This window comes from Zingiber officinale, chromosome 5A (assembly GCF_018446385.1).
Source record: "Zingiber officinale cultivar Zhangliang chromosome 5A, Zo_v1.1, whole genome shotgun sequence".
In the NCBI taxonomy this organism is placed as follows: Eukaryota; Viridiplantae; Streptophyta; class Magnoliopsida; order Zingiberales; family Zingiberaceae; genus Zingiber; species Zingiber officinale.
Genome location: NC_055994.1, coordinates 4,226,860 through 4,246,808, shown reverse-complemented (window position 1 = coordinate 4,246,808; position 19,949 = coordinate 4,226,860). Strand labels below are relative to the sequence as shown.

The 19,949-nt window shown below is 36.0% G+C and overlaps 2 protein-coding genes across 4 annotated transcripts in view; one reads left to right on the top strand and one right to left on the bottom strand.

The window, feature by feature from the left end:
- The first annotated feature begins 1,818 nt into the window (after nucleotides 1-1,818).
- On the top strand, nucleotides 1,819-7,630 carry LOC121979310. The gene is made up of 8 exons (XM_042531291.1): nucleotides 1,819-2,160; nucleotides 2,283-2,567; nucleotides 2,874-2,927; nucleotides 3,007-3,216; nucleotides 5,411-5,556; nucleotides 5,634-5,731; nucleotides 7,015-7,139; nucleotides 7,222-7,630. The coding sequence occupies exons 1-8, from the start codon at nucleotides 1,969-1,971 to the stop codon at nucleotides 7,378-7,380; spliced, it is 1,269 nt and encodes a 422-aa protein (XP_042387225.1). The 5' UTR covers nucleotides 1,819-1,968; the 3' UTR covers nucleotides 7,381-7,630.
- A 402-nt stretch (nucleotides 7,631-8,032) lies between these two features.
- Nucleotides 8,033-19,949, bottom strand: part of LOC121979309 (protein LONG AFTER FAR-RED 3-like) — a 39,270-nt gene continuing 27,353 nt past the window's right edge. Inside the window, exons 9-16 of one of the 3 annotated variants that reach the window (XM_042531289.1) lie at nucleotides 14,743-14,850; nucleotides 12,024-12,107; nucleotides 11,840-11,935; nucleotides 11,677-11,775; nucleotides 11,480-11,554; nucleotides 10,237-10,368; nucleotides 10,025-10,140; nucleotides 8,033-8,445 (exon numbers count right to left, since the gene is read on the bottom strand). In XM_042531289.1, the coding sequence (XP_042387223.1) occupies nucleotides 8,271-8,445; nucleotides 10,025-10,140; nucleotides 10,237-10,368; nucleotides 11,480-11,554; nucleotides 11,677-11,775; nucleotides 11,840-11,935; nucleotides 12,024-12,107; nucleotides 14,743-14,850 (885 nt within the window). In that variant the 3' untranslated portion in view covers nucleotides 8,033-8,270. Of the gene's footprint in view, nucleotides 8,446-10,024; nucleotides 10,141-10,236; nucleotides 10,369-11,479; nucleotides 11,555-11,676; nucleotides 11,776-11,839; nucleotides 11,936-12,023; nucleotides 12,108-14,742; nucleotides 14,851-19,949 lie in introns of those variants that run through there. The other 2 variants (XM_042531290.1, XR_006111365.1) reach the window with 2 other exon arrangements.

Below are 19,949 nucleotides of genomic sequence, written 5' to 3'. Positions count from 1 at the left end.
TCTGTTACAGGATCAATACAGAGGAAGTAAATCACGAATGACTATTAATCTTTAGAATAATGATTAACATATGAAGAAAATATTTACCTCAGCTATATCAAAATTTAAATCTTAAATTTTATAATGCTAATACTTTATGTGCTAGTCATAGACCATCTTAAGAAGCATGATATTAAAATGTAATCAAGAGTTTATGCAAGATAAAATCTGTCTATTCCACGCCATTAGAAAAGAATAAATCAAAGAAAATTATCATGTTTTTTGTCGAAATTTAATCCTGGTTAAATTTTATAAATGTACAATATGTTTACTGAGTACGCCCTGCCCGAAGGACAGATGTGATCAACACAACAGAACGTGTGGAGGAGCGGGCTTTAATTTGGAGTTACTCCCCTTTTCGACAACTCTGCCATTTTTTTTATAAGGGTTCAATGAACCTAAACATGGGGATCGGATTAGGGGTCATGCTTCGCATGTGCATGACAGGTGCTCGACACATCCAAACGTCATCCACACATTAAAAATTTTAAAGCCTAAATATTATATCTTAAAATATCTAAATTTTTTTTCGTTTAAAATTTTTAGCTTGAACATCATAGCCTAACTCTAGAATCCTAAAAATAAAATTTTATAGACTTAACCCCGAACTAAAAAATAATGTTATTTAGCAATTAGGGTACTTGGATTTGATCAGGTGTTCTGTTATAGATGAAATTGATGCACAATTTATCAAAATCATATATATATATATATATAATAAATGAGAATGAAAAAATATGAAATTCGACCATCTATCAATTGTAAGAATATCCACATCAGTTTCTTTATATTATCTTTAAATTAAATTTAGATAATTAATTTTCACTACATACTATATTAATTATCTTAAAATTTTCATTATCTTTATTTTTTATTATTTTTACTTCTTTCATTTTATAATTATTTTTTTCTCATTTAAATTAAATAATATTTTAATATTTATGGAATGAATTTTATTTACTAAATTTAACGAATTACTATTTATGAGATTTAAATTTAGAAAATTGATAGGAAAATTAAGATAAAAAAAAATTATAAAATATAACATTTAAAATAAATTTGGTGTTTAAAAAAATTGATATGGATGTCCTCGTGGCAGGACCCTAAATTCCATGGAATACGACGAAATTAAGCAAATAATTGTGAGTGTAATTGCATTTTGACATTTGAATGAATACAAGCTCGCGGCCCATCAACGATAACCGCGAGTGAGGCCGCTTGCCGCCACAAGATCGCCTGTGGCTACGAAGGCACTTATGGTTTCCCGTCTAAATCGGTCGTTTAATTAGTTTTGCCTTACGTAAGTTGAAAATGAATAGAAAATTTGACTAAATCGTCAATTTTCGTCCCATTGAAATAATTTATAAGTTTTATTAAAAAAAATATATATATATATATAATCATTTGTTTCCAATTAATTTCCGCATTTTAATTAAATTAAATTGCTAGATTGTGATTTTTTTAAATTTCCAACGGATTTAATAATTTAATTTCTAGGCAAGAAGATAAGATGGTCATTCCCATCCTCACACAACCTCCCTTTTTCCACAAAACTTACTATATTCTTAAATTATTCTTGGTAATTTTTTTTAAAAAAAATATATTTATTAAATTTACATTTATAATCTTCGGAAGAGATTGCCCAATTATCTATTACTATTTTATTATAAAAATATATAAATCTAATTTAATATTTATGTATTTTTAAATCTAATTAAAATGCTTAAATAAAAATAATAATAATAATTTAACTCCTATTTTAATTTCTCTTGCACTTCTTTCACTTTCGGCAATTTCAAACTCTGACGGCTCCGCAGATATTTCGTTCCTCCACCTCCGAGTCGCGCCGCCGCCGCCGCCGCAGCCGCAGGGCTTCCTCTGGTTCGAATCATCTTTCTTCGATTCTCCTGGATCGCTCTGTCTCCATCCATGAGTTGCGTCGCGCTGAGCGCCCTCACTCTCCCTCACGCTTCCTCCGGTCTCCCGAGGAAGACCTCTTCACGCCGCAGCCTCCGAGCGGAGTCCCACTCCTGCACGGCCAGCGCCGCCGCAGAGAGTCTACCGCGCCTTGTGCTCCACGACTCCCTCGATGAAGCCGGAGTCGAGACCAAGCTCGCCCGAGTTCGTGATCCCCTTTTTCCTCTCTGACTTTCGGTGTCTGTTCGATCGTGGACGGAAAAGAGGTGTCATTTTTTTTTTTCCTTTTTTTTTTTTAAAAAAAAAATTGTTCGATGTTGGAGCAGGATGCCAGAGAAGGGTTCGTGAAACAGATACAGAGGCTGTCGAGAATCGGCGGAGAGGCGAGCATCGTCGTCAGGGTCGGAGCCGACCTCGCTAGGGCGTCGCTGCAGATCGCGGCGGAGGATGATTCGCTCATCTCCCACTCGTCGGTTCCGCTTCCGGTGGATTCTTTCATCGAACGGCTGGATGATCTTTCGATGGAGTTCTGCTCCCTCTACATGCCGCCTTTGAAGTCTCCGCCAGAGGTGTTTATTGGGAACCTTGAACGATATTTCTATGTTCACAAGGTAACATACTCGAAAACTAGGTCAACAATGTACGCTCAAATTGTGCATTTTTGCAGGCGGTTGCATAATTAAATTAGGTCATTAATTGTCCTATGAATTTGTCGTTTTGATCACTATTTGATTTTTGAATAGAGGGAAAAACCAATCATCAATGCTGTGTTTTTCAAGCTTTTGTACTTAGTCAATATGATTTAGGCTGGGAATTCTTTAAAAAAATGAATTAATCTTGTGTGAAAGTCCATCCTCAACCCCTTTTCCCCCCCCTTTTATTCAGTCTTGTGTAACTCGTTTACATTTCTTTTTTAGGGATTTCATAGAGCCGATGCCATGTCGGATGCTCGATCCTTGTATCTTCATTCGGTAATCTCTTATTTTGTCATTGATCTTGTTTGACTATTTCTGAATCTTCCTATTAACTCCTCTGTTTGATATTGTACAGGCTTTGACTTGTCGATCAGGATCAGCAGGCATACTGTCACTCATATACTCAGAAATTATAAAAATGTTACGAGTGTATGGCTTTTTGGAGTTTGATGTGGAGGTCCATTTTCCTCATGACCTTAGTAGTCTTCCTAGGGGATATCAGAAACAGAAAAGCCAATCATCTGATCAATCTCATATTATTACGACGAAGTCGCTTTTGGTGAAGGTGAGTTCATGATATTTTTCTATAGGAAAATTTGTGTTCTTATTTATGCATGAAGCAAGTCATTGCCCAGTGGATTTGTATCCTGTATAAGGGATAACCATTCTAGGTATGAATATCTACTATTACATGGATGAATGTACATGAGAAATATCTCAAAATATATGTTATGATTCATAACACAAATCAATTTCCTAATCATCCAAAATTGTAAGACACAAACATGTCTGGACAACAAGATGCTCACACGCTTAATAACAATCATGAAATTCACACAAGAAATTTTACACAAGAATCTGAAACTTGACATAATTTGTGATGACTAAAGCACTCAACAAGTAGACCCCAAACTAATGCATGTTTAGGAAGACTAACATAGCAGAAATTCATAAAATTACATCAAACAAATATTTTTTTTAAAAAAAAATCCAACAATACGAACATGTGAATTTCTATGTACAAGAAATCTCTAAAAAAAATTCCAAAAACATATCAGAAATAACTCTCAACAAATATAGGAAATGTATTTTTAATCGCAAATGAATGTCTCGAAGCTACACTTAAAAATGGCCAATTATCTTGCTACTTGCTAATTAAAGATAACTCAACGCTCCCCATACTCAACACTTATGAATAACTTATGAGATAAAGAAATAAAAAATAAATCAAATGACTTTGCAACAAAATCTTCTGATCGCAATGGTCTCATCTTGATATTTTACTCACAACTTTGCTCCAAATAAGTTATTATTTCTCAATGGCATATTTGAAAAGTGATGATTACAAAACACAAGGGCATAAGGAATCCCAATCTTACTGGAAACACTAATACAAAAGAGCTAAAACAATAGGCAATATTCAAATTCATATGTCAACTGTATTCTCATGGCTCATGCTTCTAAATATCTTAAGCCCACACCATTCTGTATGATCCCTCTAGCTCAACACATGCAACTCTAAATTCTGGGGTCAATGAAAATGAGGTTTATATAATCAGATGTAGGACTGGAATCATCTCAGTGAGTTTTATGTGATGTAAGTTGAATTTAAATACAAAGAGAAAACTTCTTGTGGCCGTTGATATCATCTAGAAAACCCTAGCTGAAACTAATCAATCTCCCCCTTGTTTGATGCTTAATTACATTTATCATCTTTTTTTCATAATCTTGATTGTCATCATCATTAACTATTGTTCCCAGGACTGGAATCATCTCAGTGAGTTTTATGTGATGTAAGTTGAATTTAAATACAAAGTGAAGACTTCTTGTGGCCGTTGATGCCATCTAGAAAACCCTAGCTGAACCTCATCAATCTCCCCTTGTTTGATACTTAATTACATTTATCATCTGTTTTTCATAATCTTGATTGTCGTCATCATTAACTATTGTTCCTAGGACTGGAATCATCTCAGTGACTTTTATGTGATGTAAGTTGAATTTAAATACAAAGTGAAGACTTCTTGTGGCCATTGATGCCATCTAGAAAACCCTAGCTGAACCTCATCAATCTCCCCTTGTGTGATGCTTAATTACATTTATCAACCTTTTTTTTCATAATCTTGATTGTTGTCATCATTAACTATTGTACCTAGGAGTATTTTATCTCCTTATTATTCTTAAAATTTGCTTATGATTAGTATATGTGATAAATGAGTAGTTATTCTTGTTTGCATAACAACATTCTTGCCACACAAAAAGAGGTTTGAAACACCTAGAAGTTACTCTTTTACACTTAATTTATGATTTTTGGCATAAATACTATTTTTCGGTGTGAAACACATAATGGTTATTGCATCACAGATGGGGATATATGTACTGACTTCTATGCTGAAACGGAAATATGTAGAAGAATAAAATTGTAGAGAAAAAGCTGATTATCATCACTTTGGGAAGGCGTATCTTAAATTTAGGCATTATAGTTCTGTAGGTGTGAAAATTGATGACTGATATATGCTTACCTAGTACGTACTGTGTAGAGGAGGTATTATGTCAAAGCAATAATGCTTAGAGCCAAACATACCTCATAAGTCTGATGGGATAATTATATTATCTTTATCTATTATGCTCATTTTGTCACTTGAAAATTTTTGAGAGAAAAAAAGTCATTTGTGTTCCTTTTCACATGGTCATGACATTTAACTTTTCTTGTGGTGACTAGTAAAACTAACATGGAAGGTTTGTGACATTTTCGTTTATAGATCTTAAGGGATCTTAAGGATACTTTCTGGCCATTCCAGTATGATCGTGCTACTAGTTTATTTATAAGAGCAGCACATGCTGCAAATCTCACTTTTGGATCAAGAACTGTTGGAGAAAGACACTACAATTCACGTGGCAGTGCCAGGTCTGAATCTACTTCTGTCTAGAAAAAATAATATGAAAATGTCTAGTCCATTTGCTTATGTTTTTAAGCAACTACAGTGGTTTCGAAATAGCTTCTTCAAAGGCTGCTCATCATAGAATAGAGCGTGGAGTTTGGACTATCGCTCGTTTTGGTGATATGCGGCGTGCATTAGCAGGTGTGTACAATTCCTACTGTGCGTTTCCAAGTTTACCAACCTTTTGTTTTCATTCTTTTCTTCCACAGACCTTGAGTAGGAACATAGGTCACTATCACGGGGTAAGCACCATATGTGAAATTTGGATGATTACTAACCCATTGAGGAATCCTAGATTATTCTATCAAAATATGATTTTATATTTTGCTAGTGTTCAAGGGTTATCAATCTTATTTTATTTAGAAAATAAAAATGTGTAGAAATTAAATGAGTTGGATAAATCAATAATTTCATGATCTGCAAGACCTCTAAGATAGTGTGCTTATTAAAACACCTAAGCCAGATATTTATCCAGATACTAGCAAGTAGAGGATTTAAGCATCTTCTATATAACTGGTTAGAAATTCTTCTGTATTCCTTTGTTGTTATCAAGGAATAAAAGTGCAAGTGATCTGTACTTAGCACTTAGAAAGGATAATGATTTCAGTGATCCTAGAGTTAAAACCCTTGTAGATTCAACTATACATTTAGGGAAAAATAACAAGAAACTCATATCATAGATATTGTAGCATAATAGATAGTCCGATGTACATTGTAAATGGCTCGCCCCTGCTATCACATGCGCTGATAACAAGTTGGGTAGATAAAGAACTATTTTGGGTAGAAATCTTTGGAAAGCATTAAAGAGTGTTGAGGTGCCTAAAATACACTACAGAATACAGATTACACCATTAACATATTTGGTTTAGAAGGATACAGCAAACTAGATATCTGTTACTAATGACCATACATATTAGTGAGGCTTCACAAGACTAATTGCGAGGGGTGTACATGGGATTGTTGTTCTGCTTGTGGCGGCTGAGATCCCAAGGATTTTTGTTTGTAGAGGCGCGCAAGGCATGTTGCACTCATGAGATTTCTAGGATGGTCCACCTATAGTAGAACAACTTGGTGAGCGTAAAGCGTCAATGTCATACTAGCTATCATGTTAACGTTAACAAGAAGGCTTCCACTTATTCTAGGAAGCCCCCACTACCTTTATTAATTATATTACTATAACTTTGCAATTTACGCCATGTACTAGATCGTAGTTAAAAATGATCCCTAGTTTACAAGATCCCTAACATTCTTCTTTCTCCTCTATCCCTTCTAATTTTCATCCAAGTAAATTTTCCTCTATTTTTTCCATGGAATTTCTGTACTCCAGATTTAAAGGTAAATATATGATCACAGTGCTCTCTTTCTTTTCCTCTTAATTTCCTGTTTGATGTCACAACAGCTTATTAATCTTTTTGTTTGCGCAGCCTGTGAGAGACTCGTACTCCTAGATGCAGGTCATGAGGAGCTAAGAGATTATGCAATTCTTCTATATCACTGCGGATTCTACGAAGTATGCTTACAGTTCTTGAAGTTGTATCAAAGCACAAAGGTAAAAGCCTATTTACCAGATCATATGCTAAGATGGAAACTACCTTACCTTTAACTAAAATCAAGGATCTTGTTCTGTTCAGGATTCTTGTTGCAATTCAGGGCCTGATAAAATGAAAGAGTTGGAGGAAGATCTTACTTTAAATTTAATGGCCCGAGTAAATCTCATTCTAGGTGAGGAAGGTTGGAGCAAGTCTGATGTTAGTACAAAATATTGGGGTAGAAGCCCTGAGCCATGGTAGTTTGTTGTTGTTTTTTTTTTTTTTTTTCATTTCGCTTGTAGTTCATATTGGTCATCTCGAATTCTTGATCCTGCACGATCAGTTTATCTTTAAAGTTGTCTTGTTGATAACAGATGCATATAGAATGAAAATAGTGGTTATATAGAAAGAAAGTTGTTTGTAGGTGCACGTATTTGCGTCTATGTAAAAAACTTGTAAGGAAAATCTGCAGTTTCTTGTTAATTATTGGTAAGATTCATGTCCCAAATAATTGAGACCTGTTCTTTGTATGCATGATTTGATTGTAAAGCTTGAATCAAGCTTCATACTGCCTTGAGAGAGTCAGGAACTCTGTCCTACAAAGATCTACCAAAAAAACTTGCCAAATATCTGCATCAATGTCAATATTTGATGATATTAGTGATAATGAATTGGATCAACAAAAATATTAACTATACTGTAACACCATTTTCAAAATTAAATGAGTATAATACCCATGAATACAGATGGCTTTAGTGTTGTAGCGTAAATGTTTATGTTGCTCGTAAATAAAGCTTCTAATGCCAACAAATAATTCAAAATTGAAATAATTCAGTTTTGTTTCTTTGATAAAAATATTTTTTAAACGACTAGATGGGTGAAAACTGATCCAGAATAGAATGGAAACATCATATAACCACTGTCAAACCGCCCTTTTCAATCGTCATTTAAACAAACTGGTCAATCTAAATTTGCATCTCCAGGTCTCAACGATTTGTTACAATTATGGTTAATGCACATAACATGGTAGGATCACCTTACAATTTGGAAGAAATAACTATTGTCGCTGATTGCATAATCAATACCAAAATGGCCGATGAGTCTTTGATATTGGACAGATTGGAACATGGCTTACCAAAAATTCAACATTCTCAAGGATATACTTGGTTTCCATTCACATAGGTCGCCAGTACAATATCAGGTAAATTCTCCAAAAATTCATCCCATGAATTGGCCGGCAACACGACAAAATCCGCATACTTGGCCTTGGACAGGCTACCCAAATCTTTGTCAAGGAAGGCAGCATACGCTGCTGAAATGGTGGATCTAACATGGACAGAAACAAGAATAGTCATCATAAGTTCACAAGCACAACATAAATGACCTATGATCATGGAGTATAACAACAAAACGCTTGGTCCGCTCTAGAAGGTGATTAACTTGGAAATGGATGTTAGGATCTTAAACGCTCCAACAAGTGATTAGTATGTTTGCCTTATAGATTTTTAGTTAATTAGTTTGTCTTCACTTTTCTGATGGAATAGTTGTCACTATGATTCAAACAATGGGATCAGAATTCAAATTCTAACAGATAGTCATTTCTTTTCGTTCAGCTTAGTTATTCCTTTCATCATCCAAAGCAATAGCCATTCCAACTTACCAAATTCTAAAAATATTGTTTGAAGTCATAACATCCTACCTATCACTTCCACAGTTCATGCAAGCAATCAATGAGAATGGAGTATTTATTCTATTCCTTGAACCAGATTGTGGAATACATATTTCATTTCAATTCTATTACATCCCCAAGAATAAATATTACTATTTTATTCCTGATAATTCCATTCCGTTAACCAAACATGATGTTAATATTTGATTAGCAAAATACATACTTAGAAAGCCCTGATGATTTTGTCGCACAAGCTAATTGTGAGGTTCAAGACTGTCTTAACCACAAGAATACTATGGCAATATGAAACCTTAAATGTCCACCTGATTACACAATCATGTATTATCTCCATTTGTAGCTAATACTTAATTTGGCAAGGCAATATGTACAAAGCAGAACCCCAACGTCCAACATGCTAAGGTAGAATACAAGATGCTGCAAGCATTCATTCACTCATGTGCATTCATTAACTCATGTTTCTTTACACAAGGCACCTTGTGTACACTAACAACAATGGTGTGTATTTGTTGTGGTGACCTATATCAGATGTCAAACTTAAAATATCCATTAATCTCTTGGAGAGTCTACCAGGTGACGAGTAAAACTGACTTTCAGACTAAAAATCAAATGTGCAACAATTGTAAAAACAATTTTGATGACTAAAGGATACATGTTGAGCACTTGGTGGACATGCAATATTATGATCCGACCATCACATGCCATGCGTATGGATGAAACATCATACTATTATGCCCACTTAAACAGACGGACAAGCTGGTCATGTGGGACTGTCTCAACAATTGTATATTGTAAAATTTAAATTCACAAACTTGTTTTATATGATCTTTTATCAAGTTTCATATTTTGTTGAATTTATACATATAATAAACTTTGTAAGCTATTTAGAGACAAAAGATCTCATTTATTCAATTAAGATTACTTACATCCAGTCCTAAAAACTACTAAAGAAAATAGTTTTTTAATAAACAAGTTCAAATGAGTTTCCTATTTATTAAGTCTAAGCTTCTTTCTAGTTGAGGTTGATGAGATTTTAATAAACAAGTATGAACATAAATTCTAGAGTTCCATTGGGACTGAACTTGGCTCAAGCTCTTCCAGTTTTTTTGAATGAACAATTTTGAAGATAGTTAAAGCTTCACTTGACTTAGCTCATTTCCGGTAATATTCTTTATTAAATGATGACAAGAACCACTAAAATACAATAAGACATCTTACGCTTTCATAGCCTCATCCAAAGTGGTACGCTCACTTGGAATCCAAGCATTTTCCCATCCAGGAGGCACTCGGTGTATAGCAGTCCTGATAGCTCCTAGTGGATTGATATCAGCAACCTAGAAAGAAATGCACCAAACTAACAACTCAAGTGACAGATTAAATTAAACCAGATCAGAAAATGAAAATCAAGTTTGGTATCCAAAAATACACACTGGCCAATCAGAACCAAAAGCTACTGTTGCATTGCTGTCAAATAGCGACTTGAATAAGTATGATCCACTCTGAGCCCTCACGATCCCTAGCTTCTTTTCAGCAGGCTCAGCATCATCCAGGAGATGGTCTGGCTGTCAACAATGATTTTGTTATGCAGTGGAATAATTTTACAAGAAAAGAAGTACAAAAAGTGGTGTCTTGAAAACATCATTTTCATGTTTGACCATAGACCGAGCAATATTCACGAGTATCAGAACTCGAACCAGCCACACAAAACAACTCATACAGAAAATAACTTATGCAACAATTAAATTCAAGTATTTGAATTTCTGGCCATTCACAGAGATGACCTAGTCAACAGGTTCAATAACTCACATTTCCATTTAATAGTATGTAGCCACAACCATTTAATAGATTTTTTTTTTTCATCATGAATAAAAGTTAATCTGGAAAGGTTCCACTTCTTTTGCTAGTGTGGCATGTTCCTTGAACCATGTACAAAGAGAAAGGAAGAAAGAAATTTCATATATTGTCGTGTGTAAAGGACAAAGAAACAAAGAGGGAAGATATTTTGCCTGAAGTCCGAATGACTTATGGCTATGGCTTTTATCTCATACAGAAATAATATCTTAAAATTTGACAAAAATTAGCGATGAATTTCTCACTATAGCTCATGAATTGATTAGACAACCCAAAAAAATTGATGTTCAATATTCAAAGCATCACAAAGTGGCAGGTAATAACTAAACCAGACACCCATAAAGAAAAGGATAAAGTGCTTATGCATATGATGGGCAACTATCAATAATAAATTTGTATATTTTCAGTGCTGAAACCCCTTTTTTTTCTCCCAAATTCTCAAGAGTGAAATCATTAGAAATAACTAAAGGTACTAAGATTCACTGAGAGATGCTACTAAACAAGGGCATGGAGATTGGAGAGTGAAGACATCCAGGACTACTTGGCTTCTTCGTAGTTTGTTTTTCTCCCAAACAGTGGGATACACAAGACTGACGGCACAGAACCAGTTAATTCTCCTCTTATCTCCAAGAAATGGCATTCCTGAAAGCAAATTATGTTCTGGACATACATGTTCGAAAATATGATTGAACTACCACAATTCTACCTTAGAGAAGGCACAATCTACCATAAAAGGTAGCAAGTTTGTTAGTTCAATGGAAGGCAATACTAAAGAAGTGAAATGTAATTAAGGGAAAAAAAAATATATTTCCAATTACCTACCTGCACAGAGGCAATCACCAGTTGTTTACCAAATCGTTTGGGTGATTCTGGCACAAGATGCTGGCAATGTTCAATCTGAAACATGTTCAAGGTCAATTAGTTATCTCCTTGAGATGAAGTTTCACGTAAAATAGGCCATCTTCCTGAGGCATTTTGTAGTTCAAAATTCAAAAGCACAAAGAACCAAAAGAACACACCCTAAATCTGCGATCCCTCAATCCATTATAAGATGCAACATTACTGTACATATCCAGGAGGATATCATTGGCTTTGTCTCCGATCGCATGAATTGCTACCTGGGTATACAGTCAACATAAATTAGAAAGAATTGAGTAGTGAGACAACCATAACAGAAGATACCTGAAGTCTGCATTTGTCTGCATGCATTGTTGCATTTTGAAGCCAAATCATATCTGTTACTTGAAGTCCATAATTGTGTGGATCATTGTCATATGCCTATGAGAACTCAGAGGATTTACATTGTCGATGCTGTATAACTTTATTAAGATAAAATGAAAGATGCGAGAATAATCATGAGCCTGACAGTGGATATCAAAGTTGAAGCAGAGATCTTCATAAGTATGTCTCTAAGCGTTTTAGTGGCTTGTTGGGTAATGTGGAAGCAGATCTAATCAAGAGAGCAGGTTAGTTGGAACGGTACACTGCGTCCTGGTGAGAATATAGTGGTTGAAGACCAAAAAAAACTTTGTAGTTAGCAATGCATCTGGACATCTGGTGTCAAGTGCATGTTATACAAACTAGGTGCAGGAATAAGTTGAGGTTGGATGATTCATTACAGAAGTGATAGTGTTGTGATTTGCACAGCAGAAGTAATCTGTTGATATGGCTAGTAGGTGCTCAGTTTGAACCTAAACGAAAACTTCAATTTCTTCTTTTTCTTTTCGTTTGTTTTTCTTGACTTATTCTATTATTGTCTTGCTATATACTCTTCATAAAAATTTAAGTAATTAGTTTTCAGCTAGAAAGCAATTGAAAGAAGAGGGAATCAATTGAGAATCAAAATTTACTGTCCATGCCAGCAACTAGGAAATTACCATATTTATTGATGCGGTGATAAGGAGGGGCCCACCCGGCAGGAGTCGGTTGCCACGATGGAGGTCAAAGTCAAGACGGCCAACGTTCAGATATCATATGGCCAAATGGAGGATAATCGCATTGATCGGTCGAGCGATCAAGCTCCCGACCGGGAGGAGAAGGCTCCGTCTGACCCCACCTTTGACTCGGGGAGGTGTCAAACGACCGACGCTCAATGGAGTGTTGTTGGACGCCAGGAGGAGGAGACGATATGCAGAATCCTGGCCGATCAGCTACCCCGCTCGACCAGGCAACCGAACTCGACTCAAGCTCGGCAGAGTTCCGGGCGAGCGCACACGACACAGACACAGCTAAGTTTCGGCCGAGCGGCTAACTCGCTCGGCCCAGCAACGGACCCACTATGTTATCTCTCGACATCCTTTTGAGAGTTAGTGTCGCTGACACCAGGCATGGTCGACAGGAAGATTGTATGACGGAAGTTTCAACTGTCACATCAGATATATGCTCGATTTGTTAATGTATTGTGTCAGGACACTTCACTGACAAATCTTTTTAGCGGAAACTTCGAGAAGCGTGCGCGGCACTACAGGAGCTCTATATAAAGGGTGGTCCAAGTATCGACGGAGGTACGTGATATACACTATTTGCGCTACAGTCTTCATTCTTGTTGCTCCGCCCTCTACATCATCGTCGGTGACTGACTTGAGCGTCAGAGGGCCAACGCCGGAACCCCTTCCCTTGCTCGGCACTGACGTCATCTGTCTTGCAGGGCGGAGCGGAGTCTACGAGCGATCAACAGGACATCCACATCCCCAACTTTCCATCTCATCGACTTTCGGATAGGATCATTTATCTAATATTATCATATGGCTATGCATATTACATAGCCCTAAAAACAATTTGACTTTCAAATTATTCTTGTCCAATTCTAATCTAGTGATACTACCATGCCAATTCCCACCATCCAATCCCAAATTTACTATAATACTACAAAATAGGAGTTATTCTCCGTAAGAGTTGATTGGTATCTTAAACAAGTCTCTTTTGGAGGGGAAAGACATTTGAGTGGGTAGAGGGAACTGGCATATGTTGGAACCAACTCCAAGCTCATCCAACAATGTCTACCCACAGTGATCAGTTGAGGTGTATCGACACGTTTTCTTTCCACCCAAACCCAACCCAACACATTTTGCATCAAGATTATGAAATTGACCAAAAACTTGACCCAATTTCTGAAAACTATGAGGCAGTATGAGTCAAATTTAGTACCATAGCACCACAAAGACATTAAAAATTAGACAATTGGGCCAGATTTATAAGCAAATTGTGATCATTCAATCATGTTAGACTGCTGAAAGATCACAATGCTACAGCATGAACTTCCATCTTAAAGAAGTTGATTATTTGTTTAAGAAGTGATTGACTAGTAAAACAAAATTCAACAGATCGCTCATTAAAATTCCAAATCTAGCTCAAAGAAAGTTTCAACTTGCCTGAAGACCAGGAAAGTACAATTGATAGGACCAATATTTTTGGCAAACCAACATAAAACAAGTGAGAACACTTGGTGCTCCATTTTTGTCATGTCAGCCTAAACATAGGACTAGAAAATTTTCAGTTTCAAGATGAAATCTTGAACCAAGTGCATCTGGAAAGTTGCTAATCGTCTAAAACTGAAATTAATTTCTTCCTTGGAAATTTTACTTCCGAGGATACATGTATTTGCAATTCAATTGATAGAATGTAAAGATTGAACTACTATGGTACTCATTAACATGTGCTCAGACAGAGAGCACATGCATGTGCGCACCATGCTAGAAATTTCTGTTTGCAAAACCACTCCAGTGTGGAACTCTGCAAAACTAGATGGATCATGGCTTCATTGGTCCATTACAAATATACTATAGTATTGCTTTTCAACAACAGGTAATTTAGTAATATTTTCATATTTGCGAAAAAAAATATGTTACGCAGCAGTTAATGATCATTTCAGATAACCAAACTTGCTCATAACCTAAAGAGCAACAAGTAAAAAGTTGCAATTAATGAGAATGAATATATCAAAACCTCAGTTCTATGTTTTTGATAGTATCAAACCAATTACATATGTAATATGATCATCCACCTGCTCAACTATGCTATGACAGTACTCGTAATAAGACGGCTCTAATTCAAATTTATTGCGTTAGGGAAAACTGATAGATCACCTCATAGAACAGTGCACTATTTGAGCCCAAAGAGCCATCTGCAAAAGCTTTCACACCACCAAAATGCATCCATTTACTGAACACTTTACCCTTTCCTTGGATGAGATCCTAATAAATAAACAATGGATAAACATAATCACTTAAGATAAATATTATATAATTCTACTTTAACGAAATAGTAGTAAGAGATTTAATAAGATAAGTTGATCATAAGAAAGATATGTTCAAAACAACGATAACTATAACCCCGACTTATGCAAATACATGAACAAAAGATAAGAAAAAACAACAACATTGCATATATAAGAACAATCACAAAAAAAAAATAAAAACCCTTCATTTCTTTAGACAATACAAGTGCATGAAAATTTTTACATGATCCAATAACTATCTAAACTACCCAGTAGCATGAAAATACAGATAGAGAACTTGTGTTCTACAATTTGTCCAGAACCAGAAATATGCTGATATTTCTTATCAACTTGATTAACATAAGAAAATCAATTGCGAGCTATTTACTTACATTTCTTTTCATGTTTATGACACTTGTTGCACTTATTTTTTCAGCATTAGACCTTATGTGTAGTTGGATTGTCCCCAGGTTTTTGCAGTCTGATAGTGCCATAGTGTTCCTTTTCTGTTATTATACTTCTGTGAGTGTTACTCTTATGTACCATGTCCACCTCATGTGGATGTGTTACTAGTGTTGATTGGCATCCAGGTCAAGGGATGTGCCAATGGAATTGTCATGTCGCCAAGGTGAGTCTTTCCTAGCATGGGAAGGGCTCACTCGGAGCATGACACTCTCTGTAAATTATGCAAGTTAAAATGCCCCATGTGATTGTGTATTGGGGACAGAGAAGAGACAATCACTATCAATTTGTACAATCCACCAAACATGCCTGGTACCAATCACCTTTCCACTCCGTGGATCCTAGTGGAAACAAGTGGGCAGTAAAGTTTATTGTTCATAGATAGTAGATGCAAATAAAATATAGTTATATGAAGGTCAAAAAAAGTGGTAAAGATGGAGTGACTTGACCAATGTCCTAGAGCTATAATAAATATTGGTAGGATGAGATGTTTGATAAGATTTGATGAAATGGCTGAATGTCACTTTCTTAGACGATCTTTCCTTTAAATAAGAATTGTTGTACAACCTATTTTAGACAATAAAATATTTACAGCAATTACACTAATTACCGCTAATCTACTTTAGGTAAGAATATATACAGTAATTACTGCTAATCTATTTTAGGTAGAATATATACAGCTAATGCACAAATTATGGTAAATGAGACCTTGAAATCTCATCTATAATTTATGCCATAATTTCTACCATAATCTTAGCAATTGATGGCCCACAACCTTTGCCATTGATATCCCTCCTCAAATTGATGTTGGATGATCAGAAAACATCAATTTGGTAACCATAAAATGATGTTATTGTCGTAAGAGAGCCTTAGTAAATACATCAGCAGTTTGTTGAACAATGGTGATATGAGGTAGAGAAATGACATGGGCATCATATGCTTCACAAATAGAGTGACAATCCACTTCTATGTGCTTGGTGCGCTCGTGAAGCTTAGCTATAATTTGGATAACACTAGTATTATCCGCATGAAGTGGAGTAGGTTCCATTTGAGGAAACCCAGGCTCACCCCACAGTCCTCGAAGCCAAACAATCTCAGAGCATGCAGAGGACATAACACGATATTCAGACTCAATGGATGATTTTGACACCCGATCTTGCTTCTTGCTTTTCCAAGAGACAAGCGAGTTGCCAATGAACATGCACCAGCCAATAATGGAACGTCGAGTATCAGAACAACTAGCCCAGTTATCATCACTATATGCAACCAAGTGAATAGGAGAATCCATAGGAAAGAAAAGACCTCGGGTAGAAGTGCCTTGCAAATAGTAAACAATGTGGCGAACAGCAGCCAAGTGAAGGTGTCGAGGGGCCTGAAGAAATTGACTAACTTGTTGGATAACAAAAGAAATGGCAGGCCAACTAATAGTTAGATAATTCAAGCTCCTCACTAAAAGTCTATATAAGGAGGGATCAGAAAGAAAATCACCCTCATCACGACGATATTTAACATTCACTTCTAAGGGAGTATCAATAGATAGACCATCTCGAAGACCAACCAATGTAATTATCTACTGAATATATTTATGTTGATTTAAGAAAATACCAGCTGCTATAGAATTCACTTCAAGGGCTAAAATATAGCGTAAAGGACCAAGATCCTTCATATGAAAAGAGCTTTGAAGGCGTTGTTGAAGCTCAGAAATCAATTCAGAGTCAGTCCCTGTAATAATGATATCATTAACATATACTAGGAGCAAAGCAATTCTTGTAGCAGTCTTGCAAAGAAACAAAGAGGAATCATATTGACTCTGGACAAAAGAGAAGCGACGGGATCAAAAGTTATCATACCAAGTACGCGGAAACCATAGAGTGACTTTTTTAGTTTACAAACATCAGAAGAAGGTATAGAAAATAATCCTAGTGGTAGAGTTATATAAATTGCTTCCTTAAGATTCCCATGTAAAAAGGTATTCTTAACAACCATATGTCGTAATGACCAGCCCTTAGAGGTAGCAATAACTAGAACAAGTCGCACTGTTATCATTTTTGCTACCGGTGCAAATGTCTCCGCATAATCAAGTCCATATTCTTGTCAATTTCCGAGTGCCACCGACCTTGCTTTGTATCGGTCAAGTGAGTCATCAGATCTCAGCTTAATAGAATATACTCATTTACAACCAATAGGTTTAATACCAATGGGACAAAGAACAATATCCCAAGTATGGTTCTCTTGAAGAGCTTGAAATTCCTCTTGCATAGCTTTCTCCCAACATACATGTTTAGTGGCATGAGAATAAGAGGTAGGAACTATAATATTAGCTAAAATACTAGAAAAACCATATCTATCAGGATGACAACTAATACGATTAGATCTTCGAGGAGCCATTGAAATGGGCACTGGATCAGGGTCAAGAAGGATTTGCGATGCTATCGTCACTAATAGACAAAACCAGGTTTAGAATGCTCAATGGAGGGAGATATATCATTAAAGCTAGGAAGAAGAATACCAATTGAAGGGAGATCTTGCTACTGAAAATAGTACTCGTGTTCAAAGAAAATCACATTTCTAGAAACACGCAGTCGATTAGTGGTAGCATCATAACACAGAAATCCTTTGTGAGTAGTGTTATATCCCATAAATGCACACCTTACTAATTGAGCTGTAAGCTTATGGCATTCATGTGAAGGTAAGTGAATAAAGCAAACACATCCAAAAGTATGTAGCATACGATAATCAAGCTGCATACAGAAAAGACGTAAGTAAGGAGAATCAAAATTCAATTGCTGAGAAGGTAGCCGATTAATTAGATAAACTGCAGTCGACAAACCTTCTATTGGGTTGTAAGGTTGCAAACAAAGTCATACAAAGAAAATACATGGGAAAGATCATAGATTTATAAGGGAAAAATCTCCATTGGTATGAGGTCTTTTGGATAGAGCTTAAAAACAAAATCATGAGGGATTAGGCCTAAAGTGGATAATATCATGTCATTGTACAGATATCTAAATTCTTTTTAGTTCTAACAATTGGTATCAGAGCCCGGACCACCAGAAGGTCTGACCGCCGACTGTGCACAACATCTATGGTCTAATTGAGCCATGTGAGTAGAATATTGACCTCGAATAAAGGAAACGAGGGCTCCCCTGTCTGAATCAAGAGAACCAGACACCAAGCAGAAAGTCCTAGTTGCGGCTAGGCAAGAAAGTCCTAGTAGGTAGGTGAACCAAGGGGCAGGAAGACCTGGTGGGTCAAGGATCGGATATGGGAAGTCTGTGGTCCTTCGTTTGAGGGGGGATTGTTGGGTTGTAAGGTTGCAAACAAAGTTCCACATTAAAAATTCATAGAAAAGATATCTCTATTGGTATGAGGCCTTTTGGGTAGAGCCCAAACACAAAACCATGAGGGTTTAAGTCCAAAGTGAGCAATATCATGCCATTGTAGAGATATCTAAATTCCTTTTGGTCCTAACAGCTTCCACCCAAAATCTATGCAAAACTGTTGTGTCTAAGAGTAAAGTGCGAACCATATCCAGCAAATAACGGTTCTTCCGTTCAGCCACCCCCATTCTGTTGAGGGTTATAAGGGCATGATCGTTGAGATATAATGCTTTTCTGTTGTAGGAAAGCTTGGAAATCATGTGACATATACTCACCACCATATCAGACCGTAAAACCTTAACGGAGGTGGAAAATTGAGTCTCGATATAAGCCATAAAAATTCTGAAAATAGTTAACACTTCAGCTTTGGTACGCAGAAAATATATCCATATGAAACGACTATAGTCATCAATGAATGTCAGGAAATATTTATACTACGCATGTGAAACGATAAGAGTAACACCCCAAACATCACTATATATAATCCCAAAACATGCATTAGCACGAGTACCATAGGTAGGAAAAGGTAACACTTTACTCTTTCCTAGTTTACAAAAAGAGCAATCATGAGATAAACTATTAGAAGAACACTGATTTTTATTTTCATGAAAACCATGCTTCATCAAATGAGACAATATCACATTATTTGAATGGTCTAATTGTTTATGTCAAACTTCAGCCTTATTTTCAATAATAATAGAAGTCAAAGACAAAGTTCTAGGAATAATAAATTGCAATAGAAATAATCTACCCACTTTAGGCCCCCTCGCGATCATCTTCCCTAACCTCCTGCACAAGATAACCACGAGGAGAGAAATTTACATCACAGTTATTATCCACCAACTACTCAACTAGTAGACAATCCAGGAGTTTTATCAAAAAAAGTAGACAATCCGGGAGAGACAAATACATGAAAGGAATGTCCAATATCACCAATAACTGTAAGATTACTACAATTAGCAATCCGAATATTTTGTTTACCAGTTTACTTATGAAGATTATGCAGCCAATCAGATGATCCCGTCATATGATTTGATGCCTCAGAATCAACAAACCAAGGAGAAGAAACAATCTTACCTTGACCATGAAGTCCAAGAGTAGAAAATGCTGTGATTATCTATTGGACCATTTCTGGAGTAGCAAAAAACTGATTTGTGCCAACAATTATGACTATAGAAGTGATAGTAGTGGGGTCTGAGATAGCAGCCTGAAAAGCTTGGCCTCGCCGATTTTC